The sequence below is a fragment of the Netta rufina genome, assembly GCF_964035555.1.
Source record: "Netta rufina genome assembly, chromosome: 2".
NCBI classification, from domain to species: Eukaryota; Metazoa; Chordata; class Aves; order Anseriformes; family Anatidae; genus Netta; species Netta rufina.
Genome location: NC_140124.1, coordinates 53,331,607 through 53,347,744, shown reverse-complemented (window position 1 = coordinate 53,347,744; position 16,138 = coordinate 53,331,607). Strand labels below are relative to the sequence as shown.

Genomic DNA, 16,138 nt, shown 5'->3' with positions numbered 1-16,138 from the left:
GTTGCAGCAAAAATTGTTCTCAGCACTGGCAGCACATTTACGTGCTGTCCTGGTTGAGAACCACGGAGACCCTGTATCTTGGAGTTCGCAGGATGTTTGCGTTTTTCATGTGATACTCCTGGATTATTTTTTTTTAGGAGTCTTTACACTGCCTTGAGTTTTTCATGTTATTAAACAAGCTGTTCTTTCCATAGGAAACAAACTACTTGTTAGATTTATGGCCTCTTATCATCTGGCAACAAGACTGAGAAAGTAGTACGCTGAAGGCAATATCCATTTTAGCTTTCCCTTTTGGTAAGTTTTAATGTTTAAATTTCCTTCGTCCGCGAGTAATGTGGGAACATTTCATGGGAAACACAGTGCCTGCAAGGCATGGCTTGGGGAAATTCCCCTGTGTTCATCAGAAAGGAATGGTATCCAGGGGAATGACTGCTGAGCGGAAGGAATAGTGTCTGGAGTGAAGAGAACAGCAGAATGAATGTTGAGGCTATCCAAGCTCTTCTCCTCTGCAAAGTGAATGTTAATCACATGGATCCAGTGTCACGGAAAAACTAATGTAGAGCATTAACTTGCTGAGAAAAATTCTTCCACACAGCAACAGCACATCGAGGGAGAAGCAGCCATCAGTTTACATGCAGAGGAACTGCTGTATGCTGAATGTTGCAACTTCATAAAATGTTTCTGTAAAAACAGACTAATTCTTTATTGCCAATCTATGCCTGCAGAAGCCATGCTATGTCCCACCAAGGAGAGTGCACCAGTCTGATTTTCCCCGGCACTTTACTCAGAAGTCACTCGGCATACTTAGGTATTTCCCTGACCACGTGGCAGGACTTCATATTTTTACTCCCCTTTTCTCAGCCCTACTTCTTCAGTGGAATTAAGTGCTTGCAGGGGAAAAGCAATCCTCATATTCTGAAGGACAAATGCTGTTGTGACACACACAAAGCAATGTGTGTGTATGTGCTACTTGATCTCTGCACAATACTTCTTTCCAGGCTCCCACGAGACCTCGGCTTTACAGAATATTGTGTCACCTTAAAATGGGCATGTTTGCTCTGGATCAACGTAGCTCAAAAGATACCCCCCGAAACAGGACAAAAATAGGTTCTGAGCTTTTGAAACAAAATTTGATCCAGCAATGAATGGAGCCTTAATATTTTAGAGATAATGTAATTTTGACAAAGGCTTGGGCATCTGACATGCAGGGGATACTTGGCCTCCTCCTGCAACAAAGCGGGCTGGGAGAAAATGAATGTTTGCAGTATTATTAGGGGATGAAACTAGTTTTTGTTTATGGCTTAATGACCAGCATAAGTCATTATTTCTGAAAAAACCCTGAAACCTCCATGATTGGTAGCTCTGGAAAACTGATTTTGTTGCCACAACATGGTATAGTCTGCAGGAACTCTCCCTTCTCATTTCTGCTTGTTTACAGCACACTGCAGCTGGTTGGTTCTTTCTTATTTTTCCGGGAAATCTTCTAAGTGTGACAGTAGTTAGCAAAACTGAAATTTAAGAAAGTGCTCGTTCTGCTTTGATATGATGCCAGTTTTCCTCCTATACCGTCTAAGGGATATTTACAGTCTTTAGCTTACTGTGAATCTTCATGGCCCAGTTCCAGCCAAAGAGACTATCAGGGCTAAAAATACAGCTCAGCAGATGCCTGGTGTATCCAGACAGCGCTGGGAGGCAGCATGTTTCTGCGGATGGGGCACACAAGTGGGTGTCCGTAAATGGGGCTTCTGTTTGCAGCTCTCCCGCCAAATTACCGCTCGGTTTTAGGAAAGCTGTGCTACCTCCGTGTCCTCCAGCTTCCTCTGTATGAAACAATGTTAACGTTTTCTGGTTTTCTTTGTAGAACACATCGATATCGTCAGATAGGAAGGCAAAATCAGGGCCGAACACTTGCCCTGATGGTTACACAAGACCTGCTCCTCCTCCTCCTCCACTTGCATTGGTGGAAAAACTCCCAACCACTTTTGTGAGGGATTCCTGTTACTGGTACAGGCAGAATTTCTGTCCCTCAGACCACAGGACTTAACGTGTCCAGTGAATCAACTGTTTATAAAACTATAGTGAATTTAAGTAATTCCACAAAGTAAGTCCACTGTGAGAGGTTTAAAGGTGAAAGAGATGTCACTAAGGGAAGTAGCTCAAAGCAACCATTCACTTGGCACTGTACTTACACCAAAACAATCCACAAATGGCTTGAGGATATGTTCAACTCCATTCTGTCAGCTTTGCACCGTAAGAGCTATCTAGCCTGCCTGCCTTCCACTCTGCATTTGTTTTATGCTGCAATAGTTGCTGCTTGTCTGGATGGCTGCACGTAACGTGTGTGTGTGTACACAAACTTCTTGTGATCCCAGCTTCTGTGTCACGGTCAGACACAAACGAATAGAGGCCTGCAAGGAGTCACTTCACTGAGCCTTGTCTCCCTCCAGTCAGTTCTAAATTTTTAGTTAGTGATTAAACTGCAGATGAGTTATGGTGTATATGGCATCTGGATAGGGAGAGGCTCATTAATTCTGGCACTAATCAGTCTTGTTTGGCTCCACAATACAGAACCAGTTGTGCTGAGGGTTCTAGAAGAATAATCTCTTTATTGCAATGAATATTAAAACAGCTGGTTGTTAATAAAATGATTGTCTATGCTGTATCTCCAAGAAAAAACGAATTCAAGGAGATGAATCAGAGCTGTTGGAAAAATCTCCAGCATGCCTTTGGCATGTGCTAGATAAGATTTCTTGTCATTTAAGACACAGCACAGTTGTTTAACAGAAATTTAACGTCTTTGTATAAACACCATTCCTATTTTAATATCACTTTTGCTGAAATGTTTAAAAATGCAGAAATGACACAACTTGAAAATATCAGAAGTAATTCCCAGTGTGCCCACGTCCCTTTTACGTTATTATTAAAAACAGGTTGTCTTTTTAAATATTAATACCTAAACAACCAGTCAACTCTGACCCATGTCTTATAATTCTTATCCTAAAATCAAGAGGAAGACTACTGCACTGAGGAGCAAAAGCACTCAAAAAAAAAAAAAAAAAGTTAGAGCATGCAACAAGAACTGCCTTGGGCTTCAGAGATTTAGCAGTGTAGAGCTAACTTTATAAAAAGGCCTGGCATACCAGTGTTCCAACAAACCCCAATGAACAGACTTTTTTTTTCCCACATTTTCACAGTACTCCCAGGAGAAATTCCCCTGACGACAGGTTTAACAGGACCGGGGCATTTGGATTTAATTCATAGAATGGGCAAACTGTTGAGTGGTGTTTTTTTTTTTTGGTGTGGTTTGCCTATTGTGGCACACTAAAACAGAGTGGCTTGCTTAAACTTTGGTGCTTGAGCAAGTGACTACTTGAAAATCTCAGCCTTCATTTGGGAAAACTGTTTTTTTCTCGGGACCACTGTTGTTCAGAAACCTACCAGCAAGGCGCAAAACCCAGCAGGTAAACAAAAATACAGCTTTTAAAGATGTTATGCATTTGAAGCTAATCTTATAGGGTTTTGAGGGGTGAAGATTGTTAACTGAAGAACTTTTATGTTGATGGGTGGCAACACAATTCAGACCTCGCTATTAGAGTGTTTAAGCCAACCTGGCCTATTATGAAAAATCACGGCGAGAGAACAAATGCACTTTCAAGTTATGCTAAACGAGGGGGTGGCAACCTTTGGTGTAGGAGCAGGAAAAGAAAACTGAGAGCATTTGGGATCAGCAGCCCCTTTATTTTACTCAGCTGCAGCCAGAACAGCATAACTACAACCTTCAGTCCATGTTGTCCCCGGTCTATAGTTCTGTTGTTTTCTTTTCTTCCATCAGTTCAAAATCTCCATCATACTTGCATTATATTTTTCACAGGCAAGTTTGAAATACAGAGTTGATTTGAATCAGCTGTCTTTGTGTACGTTGGCAAGTCTAATGGGAATGGTTGCATTCGGTGCAAAACGGTTGGTGCTGAGGACCTGACATTCATGCTACACATGTTTGGGGGTACAAACCCAGAAAAAACATTGCCCCCCTATGAACTAAACCACTTAATGGAGACACAGTCATTACATCTGCAACAGCCTGGTGCGGCTCTATCCCACACTTTTAAGGGGTGAAAGATATCATGGATGGCATCCACCACACTCAGTTCTAACAACTTCAAGGGTGAGCATCCGCTCTCAGCTGAGACTTAATTCCCTCTATTGTAAATGAAGGAAAAGATGCCCCTGAGGAATTCTTTCCATCTTTAATAGATGATACGGTATGAAGACTGCACTCAAGATATGCTGCCATTAAGTGTAAAGAGGGCCCAGAACGACACCTTATGCCTTGACAGTTAAAGCTGAAAAGCGCAATCCCATTCTGTGTCTGTAAATCTGCAAATAAGTCTTTAAAATTGGAGTTGATTTTTTTTCCATATGTGTGGTATAAGAAGGGCTTGTCTCTTTTATTGCAGCTGTGTGTCAGTTTGAATGGAATCAGTGTTCAGATTAGGCTGAGGAATAATCTTTCTATGAGGTATATAGGAAATATTTTTTTTCAGATGCGAATCTAAGCTAGCTAGTAACTAAGCTAGTTAGCCTCCAAATCACGCTGCTCGTGGTGAAAATCTGGACTTCTCAGACCCTTACCTCTTTTAACTTTCCTTAATTCTCCCCCAGTGAAGCACTACCACTTCTTTGTTGGCAGTTGCCAAACTTCTTTTTGCACTGCTCATCCCCATCTCTCCCAGCAGGAGGTATTCCACATCTGGTACCAGGGTTTTGCTCTTACGATTGCAGTCTAGCCTCCTGCACCCTAACGTGTTGCTTTCTCTGGAAGCACTAACGGCGGGCAGAGGCCATCAGTGAGACCTTTCTGCATGATGACCACATTCACATCCCTGTAGTCCTCTGATATTTCCAGGGTTCAGAGGTCTCCTAACTAACTACAGAGAGACAGGAATTTATTCCGTTCTCACCTTCTTAGGCTGTAAATCCGAACACAGGGGTGTAACAACAATTTGTCAGTAGCACGGGTTTGGCCATGTCAACTCACTGCCACGCAACAGCAGGACCATGGCGCAGGGAGACAGATCTGCAGAAACGTCTGGTCAGCGTCATCAACACAGAAGCTTACATGCATTTGTGTGCTTCCAAAGTGACTTAATTGGTATTTGGCATTTATTCCTCTTAGATCGCACATAAACCCTCAATCTAACATTAGCTGTAGCAGTTTTGTGCTTGTGAAAAAAAAAACGGGAACACCAACCCCAAACCCCACACGACGAATTATTAATTTAGTCATTCACGGGTTTGTTTTGAAACGCTGACTCTTACAGAGAACAGATGGAGAGGAACGTGAAAGGCACATAGCTGCTGACCAGTGGAGAACTCCAGGGCCTGGTACGAACTGTGTGCATCAGTTTCCAGCAGTGCCAAATCACTCCAATACTTTTGGCCAGGACTGTTTGGCTGTTCTTTAAATGGACTTGAATGCTCTACCTATTGTTTTCCTTTCCACTACAGCTCCCCATGGGCAGCACATTCAACAAGGAGGGTTTCTCCCGCTTGAGGAACACAAGCCTACAAACATCCCACACCTCAACAACAACTACACAAATGAACTTTTTCAGCCTTTTGATTTACTCCTCAACCATTGCTGTTGTGATTGTAGTCCATGCCAGTGTACCCCTGAGAATCTGAAGTAACAAAGTTCTGTCAGAAAATGGTGTTCTGTGGAGCCACACGTGTTTTGTGCACCACTTGTGAGATCTGACAAGTTTTTGTTAAGGGCATCTAGGTTTCACATGGACATGTCCCAGGACAGGGATGTCTTGGGCTTCCAGCCCTGGACACTCAAGTGGTTCACCTGGGATCTCCCCAGTGAAAAACTGTAAGACTATTTTCAGTTCAGCAAGAAGCCTCGGAGTGGTTTTGGTCTGATTCAGACCAAAATAAAACCAGAAAAAAATTTGGAATAAAATGTCAACTTGAAAAGCTCTGCTTTTTAGTCAGCTGTAGCCCCGGTGCTTTCCCTTTTAGCAGATCACACACAGTCCAAAAATCCTGGGAAACAATTGGGTAGCACAGAGAAAGGAGCATACTGGTTTCGATTCGTGTTTAGCAGAAATAAAGAACATGATGCTTAATGGGAAAAGGAGTGTCGCATCAGCATAGTTCAGTGGGTTCTCACATGGCACACTATGAACATGAACATTGCTATAGGGATTGAAAAGTAGTCTGGTGATTTTAGGATGTTATTTTAGGGCACAGGAGAACTCCAGTAAGAGCCTATGGGATCCCCAGCAGGTTATGTCAGATGTGTATGCTGGACAACACACAGAGTGCCATCTTGGATAATGTCTTCCTTACAGGGTGATTCTGTTCTTAGTCCAAGTACAGGTGTACTGGGCTAAAATAGTGCAAGGAGCCCTTGCTTACTGGAGACTGCTTCTTACACGGACCATGAAGTCCTGGAAAATCTCTGCCTGGTGGCACTATGTGAGCCAGTCTAGACGTAGGTGCTAATGTGCCTCTCTGCCTCTGTTTCTCTTCTGCACAGGCTGGGAGACGATCTGGTCCTTCTGTATTCCTGGATCCTGAGGGGTCTCTGGGCCTTCTTACGTCCTAGTGCGCTGCCCTCAGGGCAGAACCCAGTCTCAGATGCCTCACTCTCTTCATTGCAGGGGCTATCAACCTGGGTGTTCTGGCAAACACAAATGAGGAAGGAGAAATGGTGCAAGCAGACCTACACAATCAGAAAACGTCATGAGCCTGAGGCTGGTTAAATGCAATCTAACACCTCTGAGACAAAATTACGAGGTAACAGGTGCCAGGGGGCTATCTGGAGACTGACAATATGCTTCCAGTGACGCAGTAATCAAGGACTAAAGTGGACCTGAAACTAGGTAAGAGTTTGCAACAATATCCAAAAATGAGCCTGTGAACACTGCAAGGCAGCAATTGAACACTGTCAGTTGGTCCATCACTGAGGCTGTGACCACGCGTCGCATGCAGTTGTAGGCGTGCTGATAACAAAAATATGTCAACAGTTTGGCAAGATTTCAGAGGACAGGAGGGGGGAAGGGGTTCCCTTTGGAGCTCAGGATTCTCAGGCTCTGTCCATGTCACTCTTTGGCCCCCTCTGTAAATTGGAGACCTGAGGACCTTAAAAGGACTGAACCAAATTCTTCCTTAAGCTATTTCTAGATACAAAGGTGCAGGTTTGCAGCAGTCAGCTGACTTAAGTAGAATGGCAGCAAAACTTGTCTCAAACTCTTTTTTGCATAAGTAAGTAATGAGTTAACAAGACAGGGAGTATCCTAGTCTTTATATTTTTGGAAAACAGTAAGGGTGACTCCAGTAGATATGAGGAAAAGGAGTGGGAAATGGACTGATGTAAGCCAAAAAAAAAAAAAAAAAAAAAAAAAAAAAAGTCAAGGTAATAAGAAAACAAATCCTGCTAGGATGCAAAATAAGAAATCCTACGAGTCCTGTTACTGGAGTAATTTAAAAATAGAAGAGAGAAAAAAAAAGAGCAAACCCAAACTAACAGAGAGTAGGGAACTGTAAATCTCCATCTTTAATTTCTATATAAAAATTCTGAGAATGACTCTCCTCAAAGAAATTACAGAACTATTCTGTTTCTACAATGTATTTTTTGCTTGACTATGAAGAAATCAAAAACTTTAGGATTTGTTCTTATGGTTCTCAATATAATTTCAAAAAACAGTTTCCTGGGTTTAATTTTTTCCCATTTTCTAAGTAGGAAAAAGAAAAAGAAAAAGAAAAAGAAAAAGAAAAAGAAAAAGAAAAAGAAAAAGAAAAAGAAAAAGAAAAAGAAAAAGAAAAAGAAAAAGAAAAAGAAAAAGCCCTCCCTTATCTCTCACTTTCCAATGTATAGACTCCAGATATTCAAGCAAGGTATTTAATTGGAATGTGTCTGCACAATGTTAGTAATTAAATCCATGAGTTCTGTCAGTCATATGAAGTCAGCATTTTAGTTTAATGAGAAATTACATAATAAATTGCAGTCTGAACTGCATCTGTAATTTAAATCTGTTTGCAGTACTTGTTATCATGAGTTGCTTTCATTCAGTTTTGCCTACTTACAAGGGCATTTTTCTGTTTGTAGGAAGACTTAACTTCAAACACACTTAAATAAGGCCTCAAGTCAACAATGTCAACATATATACCATGACTTCATTAACAAAAACCTCACCCTCTTCACGTAACAAGTCTGAGGAATAAAGTGAATGTGAGTAGCTCCTGATAAACACAGCAGCAACTTACCTTATTCTAGAACTATTTATTGCTGTGAGCTTTATAATTGGTAATTAATATTAATTCACATAATTAATATTTTAAATAACACATAAATACATTTATATATTGCATATAACATATAGTTATCAACATATAAAATTAATAATTAAAATTTTGAACACAAAGTGAAATGAAACAACTCATAAAGAGATGATATATAAATCACCATTCACAATGAATTCAGTGCCATGCCTTTGAGCAGTGATCTCATATGTTAGTATTTAAGATCATTAAAAAAAAACAAACAACTTGATAAACAGATAAAGTTGTTCAGTAAGACTAATAACTTTTAAATTATTATGCAATATAATATAATAATTTTACAGTCCAAGTTGTATTTGACTTAGACTACAGGGAGAAGAAAATTGAGAACCAGGCTATATCATATTGTTTTGTGAAGGTTTATGTGAAAGGTTTCTTTAACACGTTATATTCTGAATTGCCCAGGCAATATGCTCTCAAAATGCCTTTTAAACAACTTCTCCCAGAATATAACAATAGTCTAATTTCTTTCCAATTCACCATCTTCTTTCTGCCATCTCTCTATGATAAACAACTTATAAGTTTTTTAGTTTTAACATTTGAAGTTTGGCGTCAGCAAATAATTTCTAAGAAGTGGATAAACTCAAGAATTCCATCCTACTGAATGAGCCTGCATCCCGCAGCCATTAGCTGGGACATACACAAACAGGAATATCAAACAGTGGTTTTGTCATGTGATCTCTTCCCCTGCACACACAAATATAGAACATGACCATAAAAAGTAACAGAACATGCTCTCTGCTAAGTAATTTATTGCAGTTGATGCTAGATCGGTATGCCAGCTGGAATTACCTTCTCGGCTCCTACTATTTTCACATATACAGATAATAAAGGCTGTGCATTGCAGCAGATTCCAAGTGAAAAAATATCAGCATCATTATCAAGAAGCAAAACTCTGCAATAGCAACTTAAACAGGCTTAACTGTTTGAAAATTTTTGCTGGTGACTCACAGAAGGAGTTAAAAGACCAAAATGAATACTAGAGCCTTCAACATTTTCATAGAGGGGAAAAAATACTGCTTTTTGTATGATAGGTATTTCTCTTCTCCCTTTGCTAAGCAAAAAAAATATCTAAGGATTATTATACATATAGGAGCTTTCTTTGTGTTTGAATTCCTTGTTCATTAGTTTGTAAGCTGCAAGAGCTGAGCTAATTTATTTTTCCAGGGCATTTTCCCCTCCCATTTTTTTTTTTTAAAGGCACCATGTATGACATCCCAACATGACAGGAACTCAGTAAATCCCCTCAGTCTCCACACCGCTGTCTCTGAATGTCTGCAAAGCTACTATGCCATAATCGCAACTCGCTGGCTCATTCACAGCTTTACATTATAAAGCAAACAGTCTAGACAGCTGAATGACAGAATTACTCTCTTTTCTGTTGCATTTATAGATATGCTGTCATCTTCATTTGCTTTTCTCTACTCTGTGCATTCTGATACACTAATGACTAGCTTTCCTGTTTGGATTCCACACTGACTCTGTGGCTCTAGGCTGTAAATACAACCCGAGCCCAGAGGACATCACACCAATAAAGTCCTGGGGGGTAAGACCCCCACTGCTTTCCCTCCATAGGGTTATCTGGTGCTAAACAGCTTTTTCAAAACTGTTAACCAATATGGCTTTGCAAAAGGATCTTTTTTTGTCAGTGAGATGCAGATATAAAGAGCCTGATGCCTGGAACTGTCACTCTCTGCAGTGGAAAATACTATTCAAATTGCACAGAAAAGGCAGCCTTCAATTAGTTTCAGGCTGTCTATAGTATAGCCGAATCTAAATCTGAACAAAAAAAAATTTGTGCAAAAAGGAGAAAAGAATTAACAACCTGGTTTTGGATGCCTATCAAAATGTATACCTAGCAGTCTTTATGTTAAAAAAAAAAATTAAAAAAAAAATCAGTAATTGGACTGGGTTTGTTGTTACTGAGGAAGGAACCTTAACCTGTAATATTCCTGGTATTTTACCTTTGAAATGATGTGCACACACATGTATTGTGGCACTTCCTCTGTGCTAAAAGATAGTTAAACGAAAGCAGAGAAAATCACACTGACACCATGTTATCACAGGAGGCCATATAAATAGCGAGCCGTAGCTTTTTCGGTCACCAGAGCAGGGACACCAGCAATTCAGAACACTGCATTACATTATGGGCCACTGGAAACTGTTCATTGGCAAATATTTTACCTATGAGCACGAAGAGTTTTGTGGGCCACTGGGTGCAATTGTATTCACAGCCAATATAAATGACTGCTTGAGGCCTGCACCAGTGGGAATTTTGCCTGTTCTCTGTGAGTCATGACCCACTTCTACTCTCTGAGATCAGGGACAGATGCAAAAACAACTGATCCCTTCTTACTTGAAACTCTACAAATCTGAAGTCTCACCTGGAATATCTGTGTTTTTTTTTTTTTTTTTCTTCTTTTTTTCTTTTTTTCCTTGAGTATACTTGTCATTAAAATGTACTGAGTGGAAAAACTTTCAATCTGTGTCTCAAAGATCCCCAATGACAGTGAGGTTTCAATAATTCGTACGAGTAGCAGGGAGTTCTGATTTGAGAATACAGATTTTAATAAACTATGGAGCAGGGAGCTGAGAAAAAGACAGAAGTGGAGGACACAGTGAGCCTGTGCAAGTGAAGACTTGATCCTCTGCACACTCCTAGAAGGAAGGGTCAAGGGTGATCCCACAGAAGGGCTACCGGATCACCATTCCCAGGAATGATACAGTGCTACTGGGCCCTACTGAAACCACAAATGCCACACCGTAACAACTCCACAGCTTCCGTGAGCTTTCTAGTTGTGAGGGGTTACCGCAAAAGTAAATAAATCAACTTGATATAAAATGCTTTTTTCTTTTGTTGACAAAAAGCCCTGCCTCTCTTCCAAAATTAGCCTAACCTGGACCTCAGCCTGGAGAATATGCAGTCTAGGAGCTAGTATTGATTCTTTTTCTCTCAATAGCTTATTCCCTCACTTCAGAGCCGATCACACAGCAACCCTGTGGAGCTAGCAAAAAGCCATTGTATTGCATAGCATTTCCAGCTTCTAGAGAAAAACTGATCCCACTTATAGCCCTATAAAGAAAACCTCTTTTGGTTTCTGCAGTGATCTTATATGTATTGGTACGGAAAAGGTTCTTAACTCTGAACCAGGTCTTTCTGATTACAGCAGTATCGTGCTAATAACACTGAAAGCGAGCCTCTAAGTGCACTACATAAATAAAATAACAAATAAAAGCAAATTCAGGGACTGATACAAAACATAAAGGAACACGGCCTTTTTAATACAGTGCCTCTTGAAACTCTAGGTTAGTTTTCTTACCTCTTGAGGCTCTTGACACTGAGATGCTAACACCAGGAAAGATCTTTGTGCTTGGAAAGCAGCACGTACCATCTCTGCCTGTAAGGAAAGGAGAAATATACATTAAACCTTAGCCTGTAACCTTCAGTACCTCTTTTTGGCAGCTCAAAGTCAAGTGTGACAGCTCAAATCTTTCTTGCTGCTTCTCATATAAATCACAGCAAAGCTGACTGGAAAAGGAATGTATTAAAATACTAGCTTAGCTATATATTTTTTTGGAAATCTAAGGTTAGGTTTCCTATCTTCTTCAGATAGGAAATAAAATGAGTTGATAGGCAGTCTCAGGCTTAACATGTATGAGATTAGTCATGGGAGGACTTACCTTTAACACTTTAGAGAATGTCTAGGCATTTTAATGGCAATATTTTTGCTCTGAGTGCATGATAACAACTTACTAGTGCTGAAACTTCTAACCTGCAAACTTTCTATTGCACTGTAGTCTAGCCTGTAGTGATGTTTAAGAAGAATTGAGCTTGGCATATTTGCTGAGGGACTGTGCTGTAATTCATTCCTTGCCTGTATTTCTGTGAAGACCCAAAAATCAATGACTATGAGAGATGGTGGTTGAAGATTTTGGGGCAATCTCCTCCAACAGAACTCCAGAATTTGTGTTAAAGCTGTGTCTGACAGTTTTTTTTGAACAATACACATTTTCTGTATATTATGAATGATGTATATTGATTTGAATCCAATCAGTATTCCAATATCACCTTACGCAAGTGGGTGAGTAGTGACTAGAACAAAGCATCAGCGGCACAGAAGAGAACTATTCATAAGTAGTGTATATTGCTAAATAAAACCAAGCCAAACCAAATGCAGTTAAGTTAATCTAATATGAATGGGTATATTTATAACCACTTTGTGAAAGGGTGGGGAAGTTCATGCTGTTTTTCTTTGGGGTTTCTTCAATCTAAAAAGAAAACAAGTAAATTTTATATACAGGCCTATGTGGATGCAACTTAAAATACATAAAAGTCAGGAAATCCAAAGTTGCAGCAAAGTAAAACAGCCAAATTGTGTTTATCCATCTTAAAATGTGATGGCATGAATAAAACATTATCTGTTAGGATGAAAATCCCTGCAAGGACAGTAAAAGAGGCCCAACTTGGACAGTATTTAGGTAGAAGGTGGTGTTATGATCTGACAGGCTGAGATTTGGAAGAGGGCAATCATTTCTATAAATGGATAAAGAAATAAATTATAAGGGAAATTGTATGAGCATAAGAGACGTAACCTCTCCAGACACAGACATAAATATCATCAATAATAGCAAGGTTTAGGTATTTTTAGACATTTCAGGAGACTGACTTTTTGGTACAGAAATTTTTAAAACAACAACATGCATGGTTATTTTAAGCTTAGTTTTTGTGCGTGAGGAGGATCTTGCAGAACAGCTGACCAAAAAATAATATTCTAGGAGGAAGTGATTATGAATGGATTCAGTTCTCCCTATATTGCAAGGCAGACAAAAATAAATCTATAGATTGATATTTTAGAATGGCAAGCTTTTAGAAAATAGAAAAATAATTGAATGAAGATGACTGGCCTGAGGAACGTAATGAACTGAATGCAGGAAAGAATGGATTTGCATTAATAATGGAAATAATCTATGCATGCTGGGCAGGAGGGAGAATTTGTGAGAAATGGCTACTCTCTGGGTGAATAAATGACTGAAGCAAGATACTAAGAATAAGTACAGAACCTACAAAAAGTGAGAAGAGGCCTTGATTATCAGGGAAAACTTTGTTTCAGGGATTATAAAATAAAGAAGCAAAGGGATGAAGGATAACTGCCTTGTTGAACTACGTCTAGCACAGAGAAGTAAAACAAAGCAATAGTTTTTTTGTTTGTATTTTAATTCTACTGGAACAATAAAGAAATCAAGGGATGAAGTGAGGCCATGGCAGTGACCTCAAGGGTAAGTTGGGCATCCTTACGTTGTTCTTGATGTTTAACTTAGCTACTGTTGAATAAATACTTTTCCCCAATCTTCAAGGAGTTTGATATACGTGAGGATAATTAAAGGATAACTAAGGAGAATGATTATAGGTCAATGGGAATTGCCCCAGTTGAAAGGGAAGTCAAATATATGAATAATTGGGCCCATATCATCTTTGTTCATTACTGCAGACCTTGTTAGATGGAAGCACAAGTATATAAGATTTTTAATACCTATCATTTACAGATAGTACCAGGTGAAAGAAGTATGTAACGATGGATTGGGCAAATATACCCAAGAAACAGGAAAAAAAAGTGTGCCAACTGCTTTCATGGGTAGAAGTTTGATTTCAGCACCATACACATTGAGAAAAGATTCAAAACGAGTGATTAAAAACAGAGATGCAAATTAGAAATGAGAGAAATTGCAACATGTTATTTTCTGTGGTTAAAATCATTACTGTTGGGGATTGTTTTGAGCTGTCAGTTTCTTAGACAAGGATAATGGACCAGATCTAGTCTATAGAGATATTACATAAAATGCTGTTGATCCTCGGGGGAAATCCTTACTTTAGGTGAAAATAATGCAAATTAGTATAAAAATTCTAGGTTAGAGAAGAAGCTGGAAAAAATGGAGACAACAGTAGGGTACACTACAGAAGGTGTTATTTGAGAGGAGGGAAGTTGCTAGCCATGTTTCTTAGGGTTAGTTTAAAGAACCATCACTATGTTTGTTAGTGTTCTAGGAGCAAAAATTACATGTACACTCATAAAATTTGGAGGCAACACAAAGTTGTGAGGTTTAATACTATTGAGAATGGCTTACTCATCAATTGAGAAGAGTAAGATAACTTTGTTGTCACAGGTAATATGAACAGGACAAAGTTTAGCAGTTCTATCCTCCTCCTCCCCCTGCAATTTAAAACAATGCTAAATTTGGGGTGTAAACGAGGAACTGATTGATTAGAAATGCTGAAGACTGGAAAACGTAGGTAGAAAAGCTAGGGAGCCAGCTTTGTGAAAAGCGTTTATGCATTTCTGCAATGTATGTGGCAAAACATTTTCTGGTATTCTTCAAAGAACCAATGTTATTTTAAGATAGAACTTTGCAAGCTGATAAAACAGAGCATAAAACAAGAACAAAGTTCTCTTAGATAGAGAAAATTAAGCCTGTTTTATGAATTCTTCAACATATACTGAGCTGGTAGCATCAATGAAATTTGAAAAAGAATGTGTCTGTCATTTTGTTTACGCTGTATTAAATCCATGCTTTTGGGTTCCCACTGGTAACTCCTAGAGACTGAGTAGGACTTTTTTCTCCACTCAGACTACAACCTCCACTCAGACTATAATGTCACAACTGGTTTCTTGTCAGACTTTTACTTATTTTCTGCCAAAGCACTGGAATTTGATCATAGCTAGAGACAGACTGTTGGAAAATGTACAGTGATGTTCCTAAAGGACCATCACTGCCTCATACACATGCCTTGCTCATCTGACCAACGTGAAACTATTGTTGGATGTGGCATCAGGATATATTTCTCATCCAGATAAGTATCACTCTGTTATATTTATCAGACTATGATAAAGGCCACTTTCTCAAATTGTTTGGGAGGTGTCTCTTAGAAGTCTCCTGCTGTTAAGGGCACCTATGACATTAGTAACACTCTTGAGTTATTCCTCTGGTACACTAAAATTGTATCACATTTTTTATTACCCCCTATTTATTGTAGGACATTGGAAACATGCAGTGGTCAGAGGACTACATACTACTGACTGTGGATACTGTATCCCCAAAGTATATCCAGCCTCAAAGGTTTTTAGCTGTATGAAAAACAAAGCACTCACATCTCACACCTTTGAATTTAAATTTTAATGAAAATACTAACACATTCTGTGTGCTTTTACAAGCACAGTTTTAGAGGACTTCTGCCACAGTTACTCCCTTCTTTCTTCAACAACATTGAAAATGGGATTCTGAGTTTTACTACATCCTCCGAGCACGCAGTATTTCTTTCCATGCATCCCACTGAAGTATTAGAAGAGCTTCTTCTCATTACGGATGCAGTAGCTCAGTCTATCACCGTCCCAGTCCTTTCTCTGAGTCTTTGAAGTGTGACACTTCATTGCTACTTCCTTCTATTTAGCAGGCAGGCTGTGTAACTAAGCAGACAGCATTCTTTTTTTTTTTTATTTATTTTATTATAGGGAGCTGACTCTTTCATTAGACCCCCATATCCATTGAAGACTAATGAGTGAAAATGGATTTCACTCATCTCACTCAAATGGATTTTCAGAGGGGATTTTTCTCAACAGCTTGTGATACTTAGCCAAGAGATTGCCACAGAATAAATCAGCTGAAATTCTTTCAGCTATAATGAATGATAGTAATGAGGCCTGAGTGTCAAAAATGCATGGGAATCATGAGTAAATTTATCAGAGTAGACTGGAACACAAACTTGCACACATTTATCTCCAGATAGAAATGGGAT

At 39.3% G+C, this 16,138-nt stretch overlaps 1 protein-coding gene across 1 annotated transcript in view; it reads right to left on the bottom strand.

Moving 5' to 3' along the window:
* CAP2 (cyclase associated actin cytoskeleton regulatory protein 2) overlaps positions 1 to 16,138 on the bottom strand; it is a 63,528-nt gene that overhangs the window by 22,090 nt on the left and 25,300 nt on the right. Inside the window, exon 4 of the mRNA XM_084306885.1 lies at positions 11,670 to 11,747. Within this exon, the coding sequence (XP_084163011.1) occupies positions 11,670 to 11,747 (78 nt within the window). The remainder of the gene's footprint in view (positions 1 to 11,669; positions 11,748 to 16,138) is intronic.